General features: G+C 39.0%; 1 protein-coding gene across 1 annotated transcript in view; it reads right to left on the bottom strand.

The window, feature by feature from the left end:
* WWP2 (WW domain containing E3 ubiquitin protein ligase 2) overlaps positions 1–14,990 on the bottom strand; it is a 142,872-nt gene that overhangs the window by 99,116 nt on the left and 28,766 nt on the right. Inside the window, exons 3-4 of the mRNA XM_087870545.1 lie at positions 12,332–12,479; positions 11,860–11,981 (exon numbers count right to left, since the gene is read on the bottom strand). Coding sequence (XP_087726671.1) covers positions 11,860–11,981; positions 12,332–12,479 — 270 coding nt within the window. The remainder of the gene's footprint in view (positions 1–11,859; positions 11,982–12,331; positions 12,480–14,990) is intronic.

Below are 14,990 nucleotides of genomic sequence, written 5' to 3'. Positions count from 1 at the left end.
TGGAGAGAGCATAAGCAAGGGGCTTTTCAAAGTCTACTTCACTTTTCACAGTGGTGTGGGTACAGCAACTCTCAAAACACCTTGTGTGCCTTGTAGAATAGAGGTAATGAGTAAATACATGGATGATACTGAGAGCCAGAGCTCTCATATGGGAAGAAAGTTAGGAAGAACCCTGTGGGACTGAACTAGAAATGGAGGTTTCATTATGATCTCATGGTGTTTAATACGTAGACACAGAAATAGATATTTACACATCTGTGTATATACATGTGCACAGGGAGCGAGCTAGATAGCTGTATTGACAGGTATGAAGTCTGTCAGAAAAAAATGAATAATCAAGAGCCAAAGAAAGTTTTGAAGAAGAAGAGCAGTGAGATGAGATATGTCCAACCTGAGGCTGACACTCCCTCCAAAGAAAACAGTGAGACTGTGTAAAACTCTTAGGAAAAAATACTAGATCCCTATCTCACATAATATATCAAAATAAACTCTCGATTGATTAAAGGGTTAAATATTTTAAAAACTAAATAAAGAAAACTGTCACGGGACTCCTGGCTGGCTCAGTTGGTACAGCATGTGACTCCTGATCTTGGGGTTTTAAGTTCAAGCCCCACACTGGGTATAGAGATTACTTAAAATTAAAAATCATTTTTTAAAAGATTTATTTATTTATTTGAGAGAGAGAGAAAGAGACCTGCACAAGCAGGGGGAGTGGCAGAGGGAGAGGGAGAAGCAGGCTCCCTGCTGCGGAAGGAGCCGAGGGGGGACTCAATCCCAGGACCCTGACAGGATCATGACCTGAGCCAAAGGCAGATACTTCACTGACCGAGCCACCCAGGTGCGAAAGAAAAGAAAAGAAAAGAAAAGAAAAGAAAAGAAAAGAAAAGAAAAGAAAAGAAAAGAAAGGAAAGGAAAGGAAAGGAAAGGAAAGGAAAGGAAAGGAAAGGAAAGGAAAGGAAAGGAAAGGAAAGGAAAGGAAAGGAAAGGAAAGGAAAGGAAAGGAAAGGAAAGGAAAGGAAAGGAAAGGAAAGGAAGAAGGAAGGAAGGAAGGAAGGAAGGAAGGAAGGAAGGAAGGAAGGAAAGAAAGAAAGAAAGAAAGAAAGAAAGAAAGAAAGAAAGAAAGAAAGAAAGAAAGAACACTGTCACAAATATCAGTATAGGGAAGGTATCTAGCTTTATTTTTTTCCCAAGCAGTTAGTTTTGTGGTTCTTAGACTTGAGTGTACATCAGAATTCCCTGGAAAATCTGTTAAGAGATATTGCTGGGCCCCACCACCAGAATTTCTGATTCTTCAGGTTTGGGATGCAGACTCAGAATTTACATTTTTTTTTTACGATTTTATTTATTTATTTGAGAGAGAGAACATGAGCCGGGTGGACAGGCAGAGGGAGAGGGAGAAGCAGTTTCCTTGCTGAGGAAGGAGCCTGACGCAGGGGTCAATCCAGGGCCCTGGGATCATGACATGGGCTGAAGGTAAATGCTTAACTAACTGAGCCACCCAGGTACCCCAAAATTTACATTTCTAATATGTTTCCAAGTGATGCCCATGTTGCTAGCCTGGGGACCATACCTGGAAAGGCACTTGGTTAGTTGATGGTCCTAATGCCATTTGTTCACCTTTTCTGATTTTCAATGCAACCTTTATAATATAGTAAATTCTATCTACATTGGAACACATTTGGAAAATAATATATGATGGAGCACATATCACAAGGATACAGGAGCAAGTCTGAAGAGACACCCACTGGCCAACCCAGGGATAATGTGAGCATCAAAATAACGGGAGAAATAAATTATAAGCCACTGAATGAAATAAGAATCCATGAGTTGAGACTGATGATGCAAACCTACATGCCTAAAAGAAAAGGAGATGTTCTTCCTTGCAATAGTACAGCAACTAATAAATGCACAGGGAATAAGAAAACTGGGGGAAAATTTTGCAACGATCATAGTAGTAATTGATTCAGAAAAAACCATTCATGAATGACAAACAAGTAGGTGAAGGTGTGACAAGGGACAAATATTTACATAATCGCAAAGTATTATACCTACCCATAAATTACTTTTCAGTTATAAAAAGAAAACAGTCATTTTACCATGGAGAACCTGGCAGACACCACTTTAACCAAATGATCACAGTTAACATCATTAACAGTGAAACACACTGAGTCATGTGCCTCCTGATAATCTGCACTGCGAAGGACACAATATCATGCCAAAAATACATACCCTGAATCTAATCCTGAGGAAAATCAGACAGAGCCAAACTGAGAGGATTCTACAAAAAGACTGGCCTGAACTCCTCAACAATGACAGTGTCATAAAAGACAAAAACAGGCTGAGGAACTAATCCCAGACTTAAGGAGACATGACAACCAAATGCAATGCATAATTTTGCACACAGGGAGCCTGGATCATGCAGAAAAATCACTTGAAGTGCATTTTTGCCACAATTAGAAAATATAAATTAGGTAACAATACCGTAAAAATGTTATATTTCTTGATTTAATTGTACAGTGGTTAGGTAAGAAAACATCCTTCTTCTTAAAAAATAGACACTTAAGGGGCGCCTGGGTAGCGCAGTCGTTAAAGCGTCTGCCTTCGGCTCAGGGCGTGATCCCGGCGTTCTGGGATCGAGTCCCACATCAGGCTCCTCTGCTGGGAGCCTGCTTCTTCCTCTCTCACTTGCCTGCTGTGTTCCTTCTCTCACTGGCTGTCTCTCTGTCACATAAATAAATAAAATCTTTAAAATAAATAAAATTTAAAAAAAAAATAAAATAAATAAAATAAAAAAATAGACACTTAAGTACTAGGGACAAAGAAGTACGTGGTTCCCCCAATGTTTATAGCAGCAATGTCCACAACAGTCAAACTATGGAAAGAGCCCAGATGTCCATCGACAGATGAATGAAGAAAGATGTGGTATATACATACAAAAGAATATTACTCAGCCACCAAAAAAAAAAAAAAAGAAATCTTACCATTTGCAATGACACAGATGGAACTAGAGGGTATTATGCTAAGTGAAATAGGTCAATCAGAGAAAGACAATTATCATATGATTTCACTCATATATGGAATTTAAGAAACAAAACAGAGGATCATAGGGGAGGGAAAAATAAAATAAGATGAAATCCAAGAGGAAGGCAAACCATAAGAGACTCTTAACTATAGGAAACAAACTGAGGGTTGCTGGAGGGGAGGGGGGTGGGGGATGGGGTAACTGGGTGATGGGCATTAAGAAGGACATGTGACGTAATGAGCACTGGGTGTTCTATGCAACTGATGCATCACTGAACTCTACCTCTGAAACTAATAGTATACCATATGTTAATTAATTGAATTCAAATAAAATAAATTTTTTAAAAAGAATGATATATGCATGGAATATAATAATAGCAATATAATAGTGTGGCAAAATAATAAATAACATGTATTGAGCATTTGAAAAATAAGCACAAAGTTGGTAACTTATAATGAATCAGAAAATGATTATAATTGTACGTATAGACGGAGACAATATCAAAGCAAATGTATCAAAATATTAACAGTTGGGTGCAGGGTATAGGGGAATTCCTTGTTCCATCCTTGTAACTTGTCTCTGAATTTGAAATTATTTTAAAATAGGGAATTTTTTTTTTTAAATCTACTTCAAGATATGTCTCCCTCCTAGCAAGGAGGACAATCTGGGAATGCCAAGATCTGCAGTGTTAATGAGGCCACAGCTGCAGGAGCAGGGAACTACAAGAGAAAATCAATCAAGTCTTACATCCTCCCTGCTACCAATTTAGAAAGAAATCAAGATCATCCAGTGGGAGGATACAGATGAAGCATATGCTAATAACTACCGAAGCTGGGTGATGTGCATTCTGCTTGAAAACGCCCCTAATAAAAAGGTTTTTAAAAATTAATATTCAACCCCAACATCTGGCTTCCATACAGAGAAGACTAGAACCATCCTTAAGAGCCAAACCAGTCCTTCGAGTCAAGTACTTCTTCCAGCCACAGCCAGGTCAATGCCCCTGCAGAAAGTCGGCCAAGGCTGATCCTCACGCCACTGCAGGACTCGAGCAAAGCTCTCCACCATCGCATCCTTCTGCCAGAGGGAGGCATAACACACCAGCTGAGTTTTCCAGTCAACTTTCAAGTCCACCCAGGAGACAACAAGGCAGCGAATGAAGGAAGGAATTGTGTTGCGTGGCGCAGAAAAACACCAGGCAGGACGGGCGCTACCCCTTGGGCCTTTTCCCAGGAAAAGCTGTTTCGGGAAGACCAGGACAGAGTGAAAGGAGTCACCTAACATGCTGTGACCTACTAGCCTACGTAACCATATTCATACTTAACACACCACTCTGGACACATTCCCAGCTTAGCAGCTCCCCAAGGAATGCAGGTGCCAAGACCCTGGAGCTGAAATAGCTCATGTTAATGACAGCCTCTCCACTCCGCACCCTGCAAGACTTTGCATTTGTCCGGGCTTAGAACTCTCCCTTGGAACCACCTCGGGGCTGCCTCCCATTTAGGCAAGGAGGTCCTACATCCAGAAACAGGGTCTCTGCCACCATCTCGAGGATTTGAAACTCTATAGTTTTGGGAAGGAAAGAATCAAGAAGGCAGAATCACCATTAATGCTACCACTGCTACTACTTGTGTTGTACTCACATGTGTCAGGCACTAATTTTAGCTTATTTAATCTCCAAATAACATTTTACAGATCAGGAAAGAGAAGCACAGGGAAGTGAGCTGATTTGTCCGACATCACAAAGCTGGTGGAATCAGCATTCAAACCCAGGTAGTCAGACTCTGGAATCTACATGTTCTTAACCACTTTTCTATGCAAAAGATCTGTAACCACCAGAAACAGCCTTGCTCTAAATAGAAGGTTTTCCAAAACACGGCTCGAATGTTATGTATCTTGTCTATGCCATTGTCATCCTAGATTTCTTTTTCTACGGAAAAACAGCCCAATGCCCTACTACAACCCACATTTTCCATCAGATTTGGATCTGATATGCCTCACTCCTCCACCCAGCGACGCACTCAAAATGCTAAGTCTGGTGCTGGCCAGAGCGGAAGGAGCTGCAGCGACTGTCACACACAACACAAGCCCTGGGAAACAGAGAAAACATCCTTCTGAATCACTCTGGGCTCAAAGAGAAAAACCGCAACAGCAATTACAAACAAGGAGCAGAACACAGCAACAGGTATGGATTTGCCACTAGAAGACTGTTGGACAGGATCTACCGAAGCTAAACATACATCCACTCTGTGAACTAAGGGCCCTAGATATATATATATACATATATATATATGTATGTGTATGTGTGTATACTCAATAGAAATATATGTATATGTCTTCCAAAATACAAGTATTTTGTAATTGCACAGCAACTTTGCTCATGACGGTCCCAAACTGGAAAACAGCCCCAATGTCCACCAACAGGAGATTAAACAATAAACTGTGGTATAGTCCTATTATAGGAATCTTCAGCACTATAAAAAATAAATCAGTATTACATGCAAAAGCATGGGAGACTCTCACAGATACAATGATGAGCCAGGACAAGAAAATGTACTGTATGATTTCACTGATAAAAATTCAAGAATAGGCAAAACTAACCAATAGTGATCGAAGTCAGAATAGTGGTTATCTCAGGGTGGGCAGAGGGATATTGACTAACAGGGATGTGGGAATCTTCTGGGAGCCTAGAAATGTTCTGTATCTTGATCTGAGTAGTGATTACACTGATGTGAACATATGTAAACATTCATTGAACTATATCACTTAAGGTTTGTGCACTTTTCTTTGAAAGAAAAAAATGTGAATACCCACGGGAAAAAAAATCAAAGCCAAGTTTAAAGCATGAATGTTTTCATCATTAAATAAGACAAAAATAAATGCACTATAAGCTTTCAACTCAAAAAGCTATAAATGACCAACTAACTGACTGGATTAAAAAAAAACAGATCTAGGGCAAATAGTTGAAAAAGTTAAAGTTAAAAATGGAAATACTAGAAAATATGGTATAATTGATAAATCCAAGTAGTCTTGTGAAAAATAAAGAGCAAAAGTTAAAAAAAAAAAAAAATGCTTACACTAGTCAAGAAAAAAATTGGGAACAAATACCAAAAATTTTAAGTGGGAAAAATTAAGAACATTTTTTAAATGAGAATACAATTTAAAATCTTTATACTAATAAATTTGAAAAATCTCATGAAACAATTTTTCTCAGAAAATTTGAATTAACAAAACCAATGCAAGATGAATCAGAAAAGCTGAACAAACCAATCATTATGGGGTAAAAAACTGAAAAACTCATCAAAGAATTATTTCAGAGAAAGCAGCCAGACCCAGCTGGTTTTACGGGTGAGCTCTTTCCTGCACTCATGGAACAGATAATTCCCATGTTATAGAGTCTGTTCCCGAAGTTGGAAAGAGCTTCAATTTACTTTATAAAATTAGCTAAGCCTCGATTCCAAAGCTGACAAAAATAGTACAAAACTACAGACAAATGCCACTTATGAATATAGATTGGAAAAACCCCAAATAAAATATTAACAAGCAACTCCAACAAAATTTTCAAGGAATAATCCAACATGAGCAATTGAGTATATTCTAGAAATTTAAAGATTGTCACTTTTAGGCAGCCAATATAAGAAATAGAAAGAAGAAAAATCATTTAATTATTCCAATAGTTACCTTTTTTTTAAAAAAGATTTATTTATTTATTTTAGAGAGAGAGAGAGAGAGCATGAGCGGGAGGGGGTGAGGGAGAGGGAGAGAGAATCTGAAGTGGACTCCACGCTGAGCCCAGAGCCCTGAACCCTATCTCACAGCCCTGAGATTACAACCTGAGCAGACACCAAGAGTGCGAGGCTCAACCAACTGCACCATCCAGACTCCAACCCCCATAGCTACATAAAAGATATTTGACAAAAATTCAACACCCTTCCTGATAAAAAAAAAAAGAAACAGTGATTAATAAACCAAGCAGGGGAGGAAAAGAAGAGGTTACTAACACCCAATTTACACCCAGCAAAGAGTCATTTGGAGCATGGTTACCAGACAGGGTGGGATACCCACTCCATCACCACTAAAACAGGAAGTTGTATGCAAAGCAGCTAACAAGGAAAAGAAGTGTAATTATCTCCTAATATGAGCGAAATTATCAATCTTGGAAACCACATACATGTCTACCAAGAAAACCCAAAAGAATCTTGAAAACGTAAACTAAGAACTCAACAACCAACTGATTATTAAAAAAAAAAAAAATGCAGAAACTAACAGTTGTATACCAACAACACTAAATTAGGAGAACTAACAGGAAAAAATCCCACTAAAAATAACATTAAAAATATTTTTACAATTTAAGAGAGTCTATCTAAAGATAACTTCAAAATGATTTGAGTGAATTTAGAGATACTCCATGTTCCCAGGTAGGAAGAATTAGTATAGACATCCTCCATAAAGGAACTTACATAGGATAGAATTTCCATAAAATCTTAAGTGAACTGGGGGCAAGAGAGGAGGAAGAGGAGAAGAACCTGAGAAAATAATTTAAAGTTCAGGTGGTGTAGTCATATATGCAAAGAAAAGAGGAAGATTTTGAAAAGCAAAGAAGCTCAGTCAGATATTTAAACACGGTAATGTTACAACAGCTAAGACACAGTGATTTAAAAGTCTAATAAAACAACAAATGAAATGGAAATTTCCCCACAGAGGCCCAAGTATACGTGTGTGTGTGTGTGTGTGTGTGTGTGTGCGTGTGTGTGATATATATATATAGATAGATAGATATATATATCTATATATATATATATGTTTTTTTTCTAATATAGGCTGAAGGTAACAACTCATCAGGAATGATGATCACAGATAATTACAGATGGATTAATCAGTGAGTAATGCTAAAGCAACCAGTGAACTACTAGAGAAAAATTAAATTAGATCCCTACTCACACTATACACAAAAATAAGCTCACTTAAGGAATTAAATGCCGGAGTGCCTTGGTGGCTCAGTTGGTTAAGCATCTACCTTTGGCTCAGGTCATGAGGGATCGAGCCCAGCGTCGGTGTCCCTGCTCTGCAGGGAGCCTACTTCTCCCTCTCCCTCTGCTCCTTCCCCCTGCTTGGGCTCACTCTCTTGCACACACTCTCTCTCTCTTTCAGATAGATAGATAGATAGATAGATAGATAGATAGATAGATAGATAGATAGATAATCTTAAAAAAATTAACGTGAAAAAATAAAATCACAATGTACTAGGAAAAACTAGAGGTGACTGTTTACCTGAACTCAGGATTGAGAAAGCCTTTCTATAAAGGAAAAGGCTACAAATACAAAGAGTGACAGTCAACTGCAAGTTTAAAACATCTGCTTGAAAAATAGAAAAAAAAACCTACAAAATTAAAATGCAAATGAAAAACTGGAAAAATACAAATTATAAGACACAGGGAAATGTCCTTAACATATAAAGAACTCTTTCAAAACTAAAAGAGAAAAACGCCCACTTTGATATAAAAATGAGCAAAGAACATTAATAAGGCAATAAACATACTCTAAAAACATTCAATCTCCTTCAATAAATCATAGCATCAAAAGGCAGAGTGGAGCTGGGGTAACTTCAGAGACATAACGACCAAATTCAATGAGTAGACCTTGTCTGAATTCAGGTCCAAGCAAACCAACTTGAAAACAACACTTTGAGACAATGGTGAAATTGAATAGGAACTGGATATTAGGTGATAATAAGGAATTCATGTTAATATTGCTAGGTGTGATAATGGTATAGTAATTATATAAGAAAATATCCTTTTTGCTTCCTCTTTGAGCTCAGACCTAGTCTTTGGTGACATGGCTAGACGCACCAAGAAGGTCAGAATCATTGGTACATATAAGACCCATTATGGTGTCTCTCACAGGAAAATGGTGAAAAAGACTGAAATAAGCCAGCATGCCAAGCATACTTGCCCTTTCTGTGGTACAACCAAGATGAAAAGACGAGCTATAGGGATCTGGCATTGTGGTTCCTGCGTGAAAACAGTGGCTGGTGGGGCTCAGACCTACAGTAAAGTCAGCGGCCATCAGAACCTAAAGGAATTGAGAGACCAGTAGAATCTCCACCATCTGAAACATTACTAGCCTATAATAAATGGGTTAATTTATGTAACAAAATTAAGGTTTTTTATTTAAATCCTTTTTTTTATAAGATACACATTGAAGAATCTAAAATATAATACTGAAACACCTATAATTTACTTTGAAATACTACAACCAAAAAAAAAAAAAATTAGATGAAGCAAATCTGGCATACTATTAATTATCAAATAGGCAAAAAAAAAAAAAGTTTTGTTTTTTTTTTGAAGATGTTATTTATTTATTCAACAGAGATAGAGACAGCCAGCGAGAGAGGGAACACAAGCAGGGGGAGTGGGAGAGGAAGAAGCAGGCTCATAGTGGAGGAGCCTGATGTGGGGCTCGATCCCGTAACGCCGGGATCACGCCCTGAGCCGAAGGCAGACGCTTAACCGCTGTGCCACTCAGGCGCCCCAAAAAGTTTTGTTTTGTTTTCTTTTGTTTTACAAATAAATCCAATAAAGGCTAACATGTAAGAGAAACCAGCAGTCTTGACCACTGCTGATGCAAGGGTAAACTGGCAGAACTTTTCTGGAGAGTAATCTTGCAATATGTGTCCAATGTCACAAATATGTGAAAAATTCTTAAACCCAGCAAACCCAACTTCAATAATTTATCACAATTATCAAAATGGGCACAAAGATTTATAAACATATAAGTTTACCATAGCATTATTTGTGACTATTAAAATACTGAAAACAACCCCAGTGTCCGTCACACAACCACCTGAAAGACTACTACCAGGCAGTCATCAAAAACTACACTTTGGAAGAATAATTACGGCTATTTCAATATATCGAGGGGGGTGCCTGGTTGGCACAGTCGGTTAAGTGTCCAACTCTTGGTTTCAGCTCAGGCTGTGATCTCAGGGGTGTGAGATCAAGCCCCATGTCAGGCTCCACACTCAGCATGGAGTCTGCTTAAGATTGTCTCTCCCTCTCCCTTTGCCCCCCTCCCACTTGCTCTCTAAATAAACAATAAAACTTTTTTTTTTAAAGGGCAAATACTATATGTACCTACACGAGGTACCTACTCAGATATATAGAGACAGAAAGTAGAATGGTGGGGGGTGGAGGGAAGAGAGTGAATGAGTTTTGGATGGGAACAGAGTTTGAGTTTGAAATTCTGGAGACGGATGGTAGTGACAGCTGCATAATGTGTACGTACTTAATTGCCATTATATTGTATATTTAAAAATGGCTAAGATGGTAAATTTTATGCTAAGTGCATTATATCACAATTAGAAATAAATATGTAAATAAAGATATATTGAGCCCCAAAATCCCCATGTAGAGATGACTTAAAAAAAAAAAAGATATATTAATACATTTTAACGAGAAAAAGGCACGTTGCAATGTAATATGCTTACGTATGGTTTCAATTTTGTTTCATTGATGTCTTAAATATTTATATTTGCACACAGGAAAAAAAAGGCTCCGAAAAATATATATCAAAATGTTAGTAATTATCGCTAAGTACTGTGGCTTACAGGAGAATTTTATTTTCTTTGTGTGTCTGTGTGCTTTGTGTAATTTCCAGTTTTTCTACAAGAACTTTTATAATCAAAAGCAAAAGTATGTTGACAGAGCAAATGAAGAAGGAAAAAAAAAAAAGAACAGTCATATTGGTGGCTGATCCTAATATGAAAATGTCCACAAGTATATTTCCAAATGACCTAATAAATGTAATCCTCCTTGATAATCAAATTATAAAAGGCATGCTAGAGTTTGGAAAACAAAGACCAACTCAGAAGATAAACCATCAGGGAATTCCTTGCAGAATTAAGAGAGAGGCCAATTCCTGAAGCTGGAGTGGGTTCACCACATCTGTGTGTGCCCAGCAGAAAGGGAAAGACCAGAGGAGCCTCCAACACCACTTGAGTGGCCTGTCAGAAGCGACAGGCTCTGAAAGAAAAGACTCTTGAGTCAACGCAGGGCTCTCCCAGGGACTCAACACTTCCCACCCCCACATCTCTCTTAAGCTAAATCTACTTTCAGAAAATATTTTCTAGACAGCAGACATCAAGAGAAAAAGGAGCCTTTCTTTCCATGGCATTCCCTCACCACACATGGTACTGCTCTCAATAGAGGCTTTATGAGGGAGGGTCCAGAAACCACAGCAATGGGTTATGCCACTGACCACAAGCAGCAATAAATAGACATTAGGATTTAGATTTCCATGCAGCAGAGGCACCCTGAAGAATTAAAACAGAGCTTCCATCACATTCCAACATTCAGTAAACATTTACTGAGTGCCTACTAAGCACAAGGCACTATTTGTAACACCACCCCCCCCCCACTCACACACACGAACACATAAATACACGCAGCTTCTTTGTTCTGCTCAAGGACTCAGACTAGGCGAGCAATGATTTAGGCTGGAGGCAGTTTGATTCAACATGTCACATGTCTCCCAGATTGGGAAAAGAGGAGCAGAGGGAGAGCATTCAACCTCCAGAAAGGATCAAGGGGACACATCACTGCATCCCACCAGGAGAGCCCGGGGACAAAGGAGGCTGAATCCTTCAGTAGAGGCAGAGAGGAGCTCTCGCCTTCCTAAAACTCCACAACGGGATCCACAGGGAACAGTCACTGCAGACCCTGGTCCTGGAGGAAACTGCATCACCAGGTCTATCTGTGGTGTGTGAGAGAAATCCAAGCCTTCGAATTCTTCTCCCCACCCCCACAAGTGAATCACGTCAGCCACCCCTTCATCATACGTACTTTTGCCCCCATTGTTCTTCAGCACATTGGAGAGGTTGACAGAGGCAGTGCCTAGCAGTTCATTTCTCAAAGTATGGCAGCTCCAGACCTTCAAATCTAAATGACTCTGGGCCGTGACATTCCTGGAAAACAAAAACTTAATTCATCACATCCGAGCATATTGGTCACTCCTACAACTTAGAAGAAAACAGATAAACTTACAGCTGACATCTTGGAGGGAGGGGGGGAAACCTCAAACAGAAAGACTCTCACATGTGTACTCTTTCCCCCACAAAGCTGATCCTGTGCCCATCTAGCTAATAATGAACGCTCTGTGAGCTCAATGATGTAGAAACACCTGGGGAGAGGTGCCTTGGGTACCAAAGGCAGAGGAGTGAGAGGTGTCACAGGAAAGTTGGATCTCCCACAACCCCCTTGGAGCACCTTCTCTCTTTCCCTCACGTTACTGCAAAGAGAAGGGACTTTCTCTTACAAAATGATGATCTCATTCCAGAGAAGCTCGGAGCTCCCAATTCGCTTCCCCGTCTTCTTGGTCTCACTGGGGAGTCCATCCACTGCCACCTCCACAAATGAGTTAATTCGAGGTTGACGATTATGCACCTTGGGCTTTGCTGACACCACTGGACAGGAAAGAAAGAAAAGTCAAAGATGAGTCAGAGTGCTCCCAGCTGCCCCCCTGTGGCAGATGTTCTCATTCTTTTTGTTTCTTTAAAAAAAAATGTTTTGGATTTTTTCTTATCCTAAAAAAATGATTTTTTTAAAAATGTGAGGATATTTTTAAAATACGAAACATAAGAAAAAAAGCACTCCTAACCTGAAAATACTGGGATAATTATCATTAAGATGTTGGCAAATCCAGACTTTCCAGACTCATCTATTATGCCCCCAATTCTTTAAGAATTCTTCTCCCTCCAAAATCAATTCTAAATGGCTGCAATATGAGCCAATTGCATAGACATGCCATAATTTAGTTAACTATTCTTTCAGTGCTTAATAGATTGCTTCCAATTTTTCACTCTGGGAAAATCATCATGAATGTATATATTTGCATGCATTTCTCAGTATTCCTCCAAATGGTATGAATAGTTTTTCTTCAAATTCTTCTTAATTCCTTTGCAAAAAGGATAAACCCATGTAGATGTCAATATATCCATTTCACCACCATCACACTGAGTATTATGTTTTTTCACTATTTGCAAATCAGAGAGGTACAAAAAAGATCATATAAATTAGATAAGATTTAATGAGCGCTTATGACAGACACTAGGCTATGCACACATCATCTCAATGAATCCTTAAACCCATGAGGCAGGGAATGTATCATCACCCCCATGTCACCCAAGAGGAAGCAGGCTTGGGGAAGTTAAGTCATTGCCCCAGGTGACAGAGCTAGGGAGCTTCAAACCAGGATGTGCACCCAGGCAACCTGACTCCTCACCACACTGTATGTCATTACCAGATTTTGCTTATTTGTACTATTGCTGTTCCTCAATTACTAGTGAGGGTGAATGTTTTCCATGTGCTTGTTAGCCATCTGCATTTCCTGTTCTATTTGTATCCTTCATGTGGCAGCATTTCTGATGTTTATTTGGTACCAGCAAGCCAAGCTGAACAGGTATGCAAGCATCTCTTAGAGCATGTATTAGCCATGGTGGAAACTCCAGGTCACTGGGATGGAACACACCTAAGATGTCCTCCATCCCATGCCCCAGATCAGAGCATATGATGCATTTCTTAACCATGAGGCAACCCTGAGCTCCTCTCTGACAGGTTTAGTAAACCTCTCCCTCCCAGACCCTTCTGAGAGGCGAGAATCCTATAAGGGTCCACAACTTGACAAAGGACAAACCTACCTCCGGATTCTTTTAGCAATACCTGCCTTTTCCTGACCCAAAAGAACAGTAGAGAGCATGCCAAAGAACAACAGCAGCAAAAGTTGTGGCTAAGATTCAGAAGCAATAGGGGACGGTACCAGGAGAAATAGGTTGTGGTGGTGGGAAACGTGGTCCAGAGCAGAAAACCAAAATACTTTCCACATAGACCAACGTTAACTGAGGCCACCTGGTGGTGCGAGAGTAGCTCTGCACACAGAGCCTTATAAAAAAGGGGAAGGAGGGAGGACTAGTTATAATTATAGTCCTATCATTTTGAGCTAGACAGTTTCTTTGAAATCAACAAGTTCATAAGGAGGGCACGTGATGTGATGAGCACTGGGTATTATATAAGACTGATGAATCACTGAACTCTATCTCTGAAACTAATAATACACTATATGTTAATTAATTGCATTTAAATTTTTTAAAAAAGAAATCAGCAAGTTCAAACCCTTCATTTAATAGTTGGGCCAATTAAGTAAGGTACAGGGAGGTGAAATAACATATCCAAAATCAGGGAGCTCCCAGGCCAATTCTCAGAACTCTGTTATAATGTCTCCATTTTTGTCCCTCTAGCTTTTCCCTAGGTTTTTTTTATTTGTTTGAGGGTTTATTTTTTGTTTTGGGGGGCGGGGGGGTTTTTTGGTATCTTTGCTTTCTTTTTTATTTTGACATAATTTCAGATGTTTAGAAAAGTTCCAACAAAAATACAAAGAATTCCTAAGGGTCACCTGTCACCTAAGAGTCACCAAATATTAACTTGTTACTTTATTTCCTTTATTATTCTTTCTCTTCCCTAATTCTCTCTCATACACATACACATCTGTTCCTGAAACTTTGAGAGTGAGTTTTAGATGCTGTGCCCCTCTTCTTCTAAATACTTCAGTGTATATTTCTAAGAACAAAGACATTTTCTGATAATACCATAGTATAATTATCAACATGGAGAAATTTAACATTTAAAACTATGATCTTATGTACAGATCTCATTTAAATTTTGTTAAATGTCCTATCAATGTCCATTATAGCATAAGAGAAAAGAAACTTTTTTTTTTTTGGTCCAGGACCCAATCTAGGATTACATATTGCAGTTGGTGGTTTTATTTTGAAGTTTCCAATCTACAGAAAAGGTTAAAGAATAGGACAATATGTAATTGTGTATACTCTGCAGCAACTACCATTTTGCCACACTTTCTTTTTTAAAATGCCTTTTTTCGGGATACCTGGGTAGCTCAGTAGGTTAAGTATCTGCCTTCA

The sequence above is a fragment of the Ursus americanus genome, chromosome 21, assembly GCF_024610735.1.
Source record: "Ursus americanus isolate L20-20 chromosome 21, mUrsAme1.1.p, whole genome shotgun sequence".
NCBI lineage: Eukaryota > Metazoa > Chordata > Mammalia > Carnivora > Ursidae > Ursus > Ursus americanus.
This window is presented reverse-complemented; position numbering and strand designations above follow the sequence as displayed.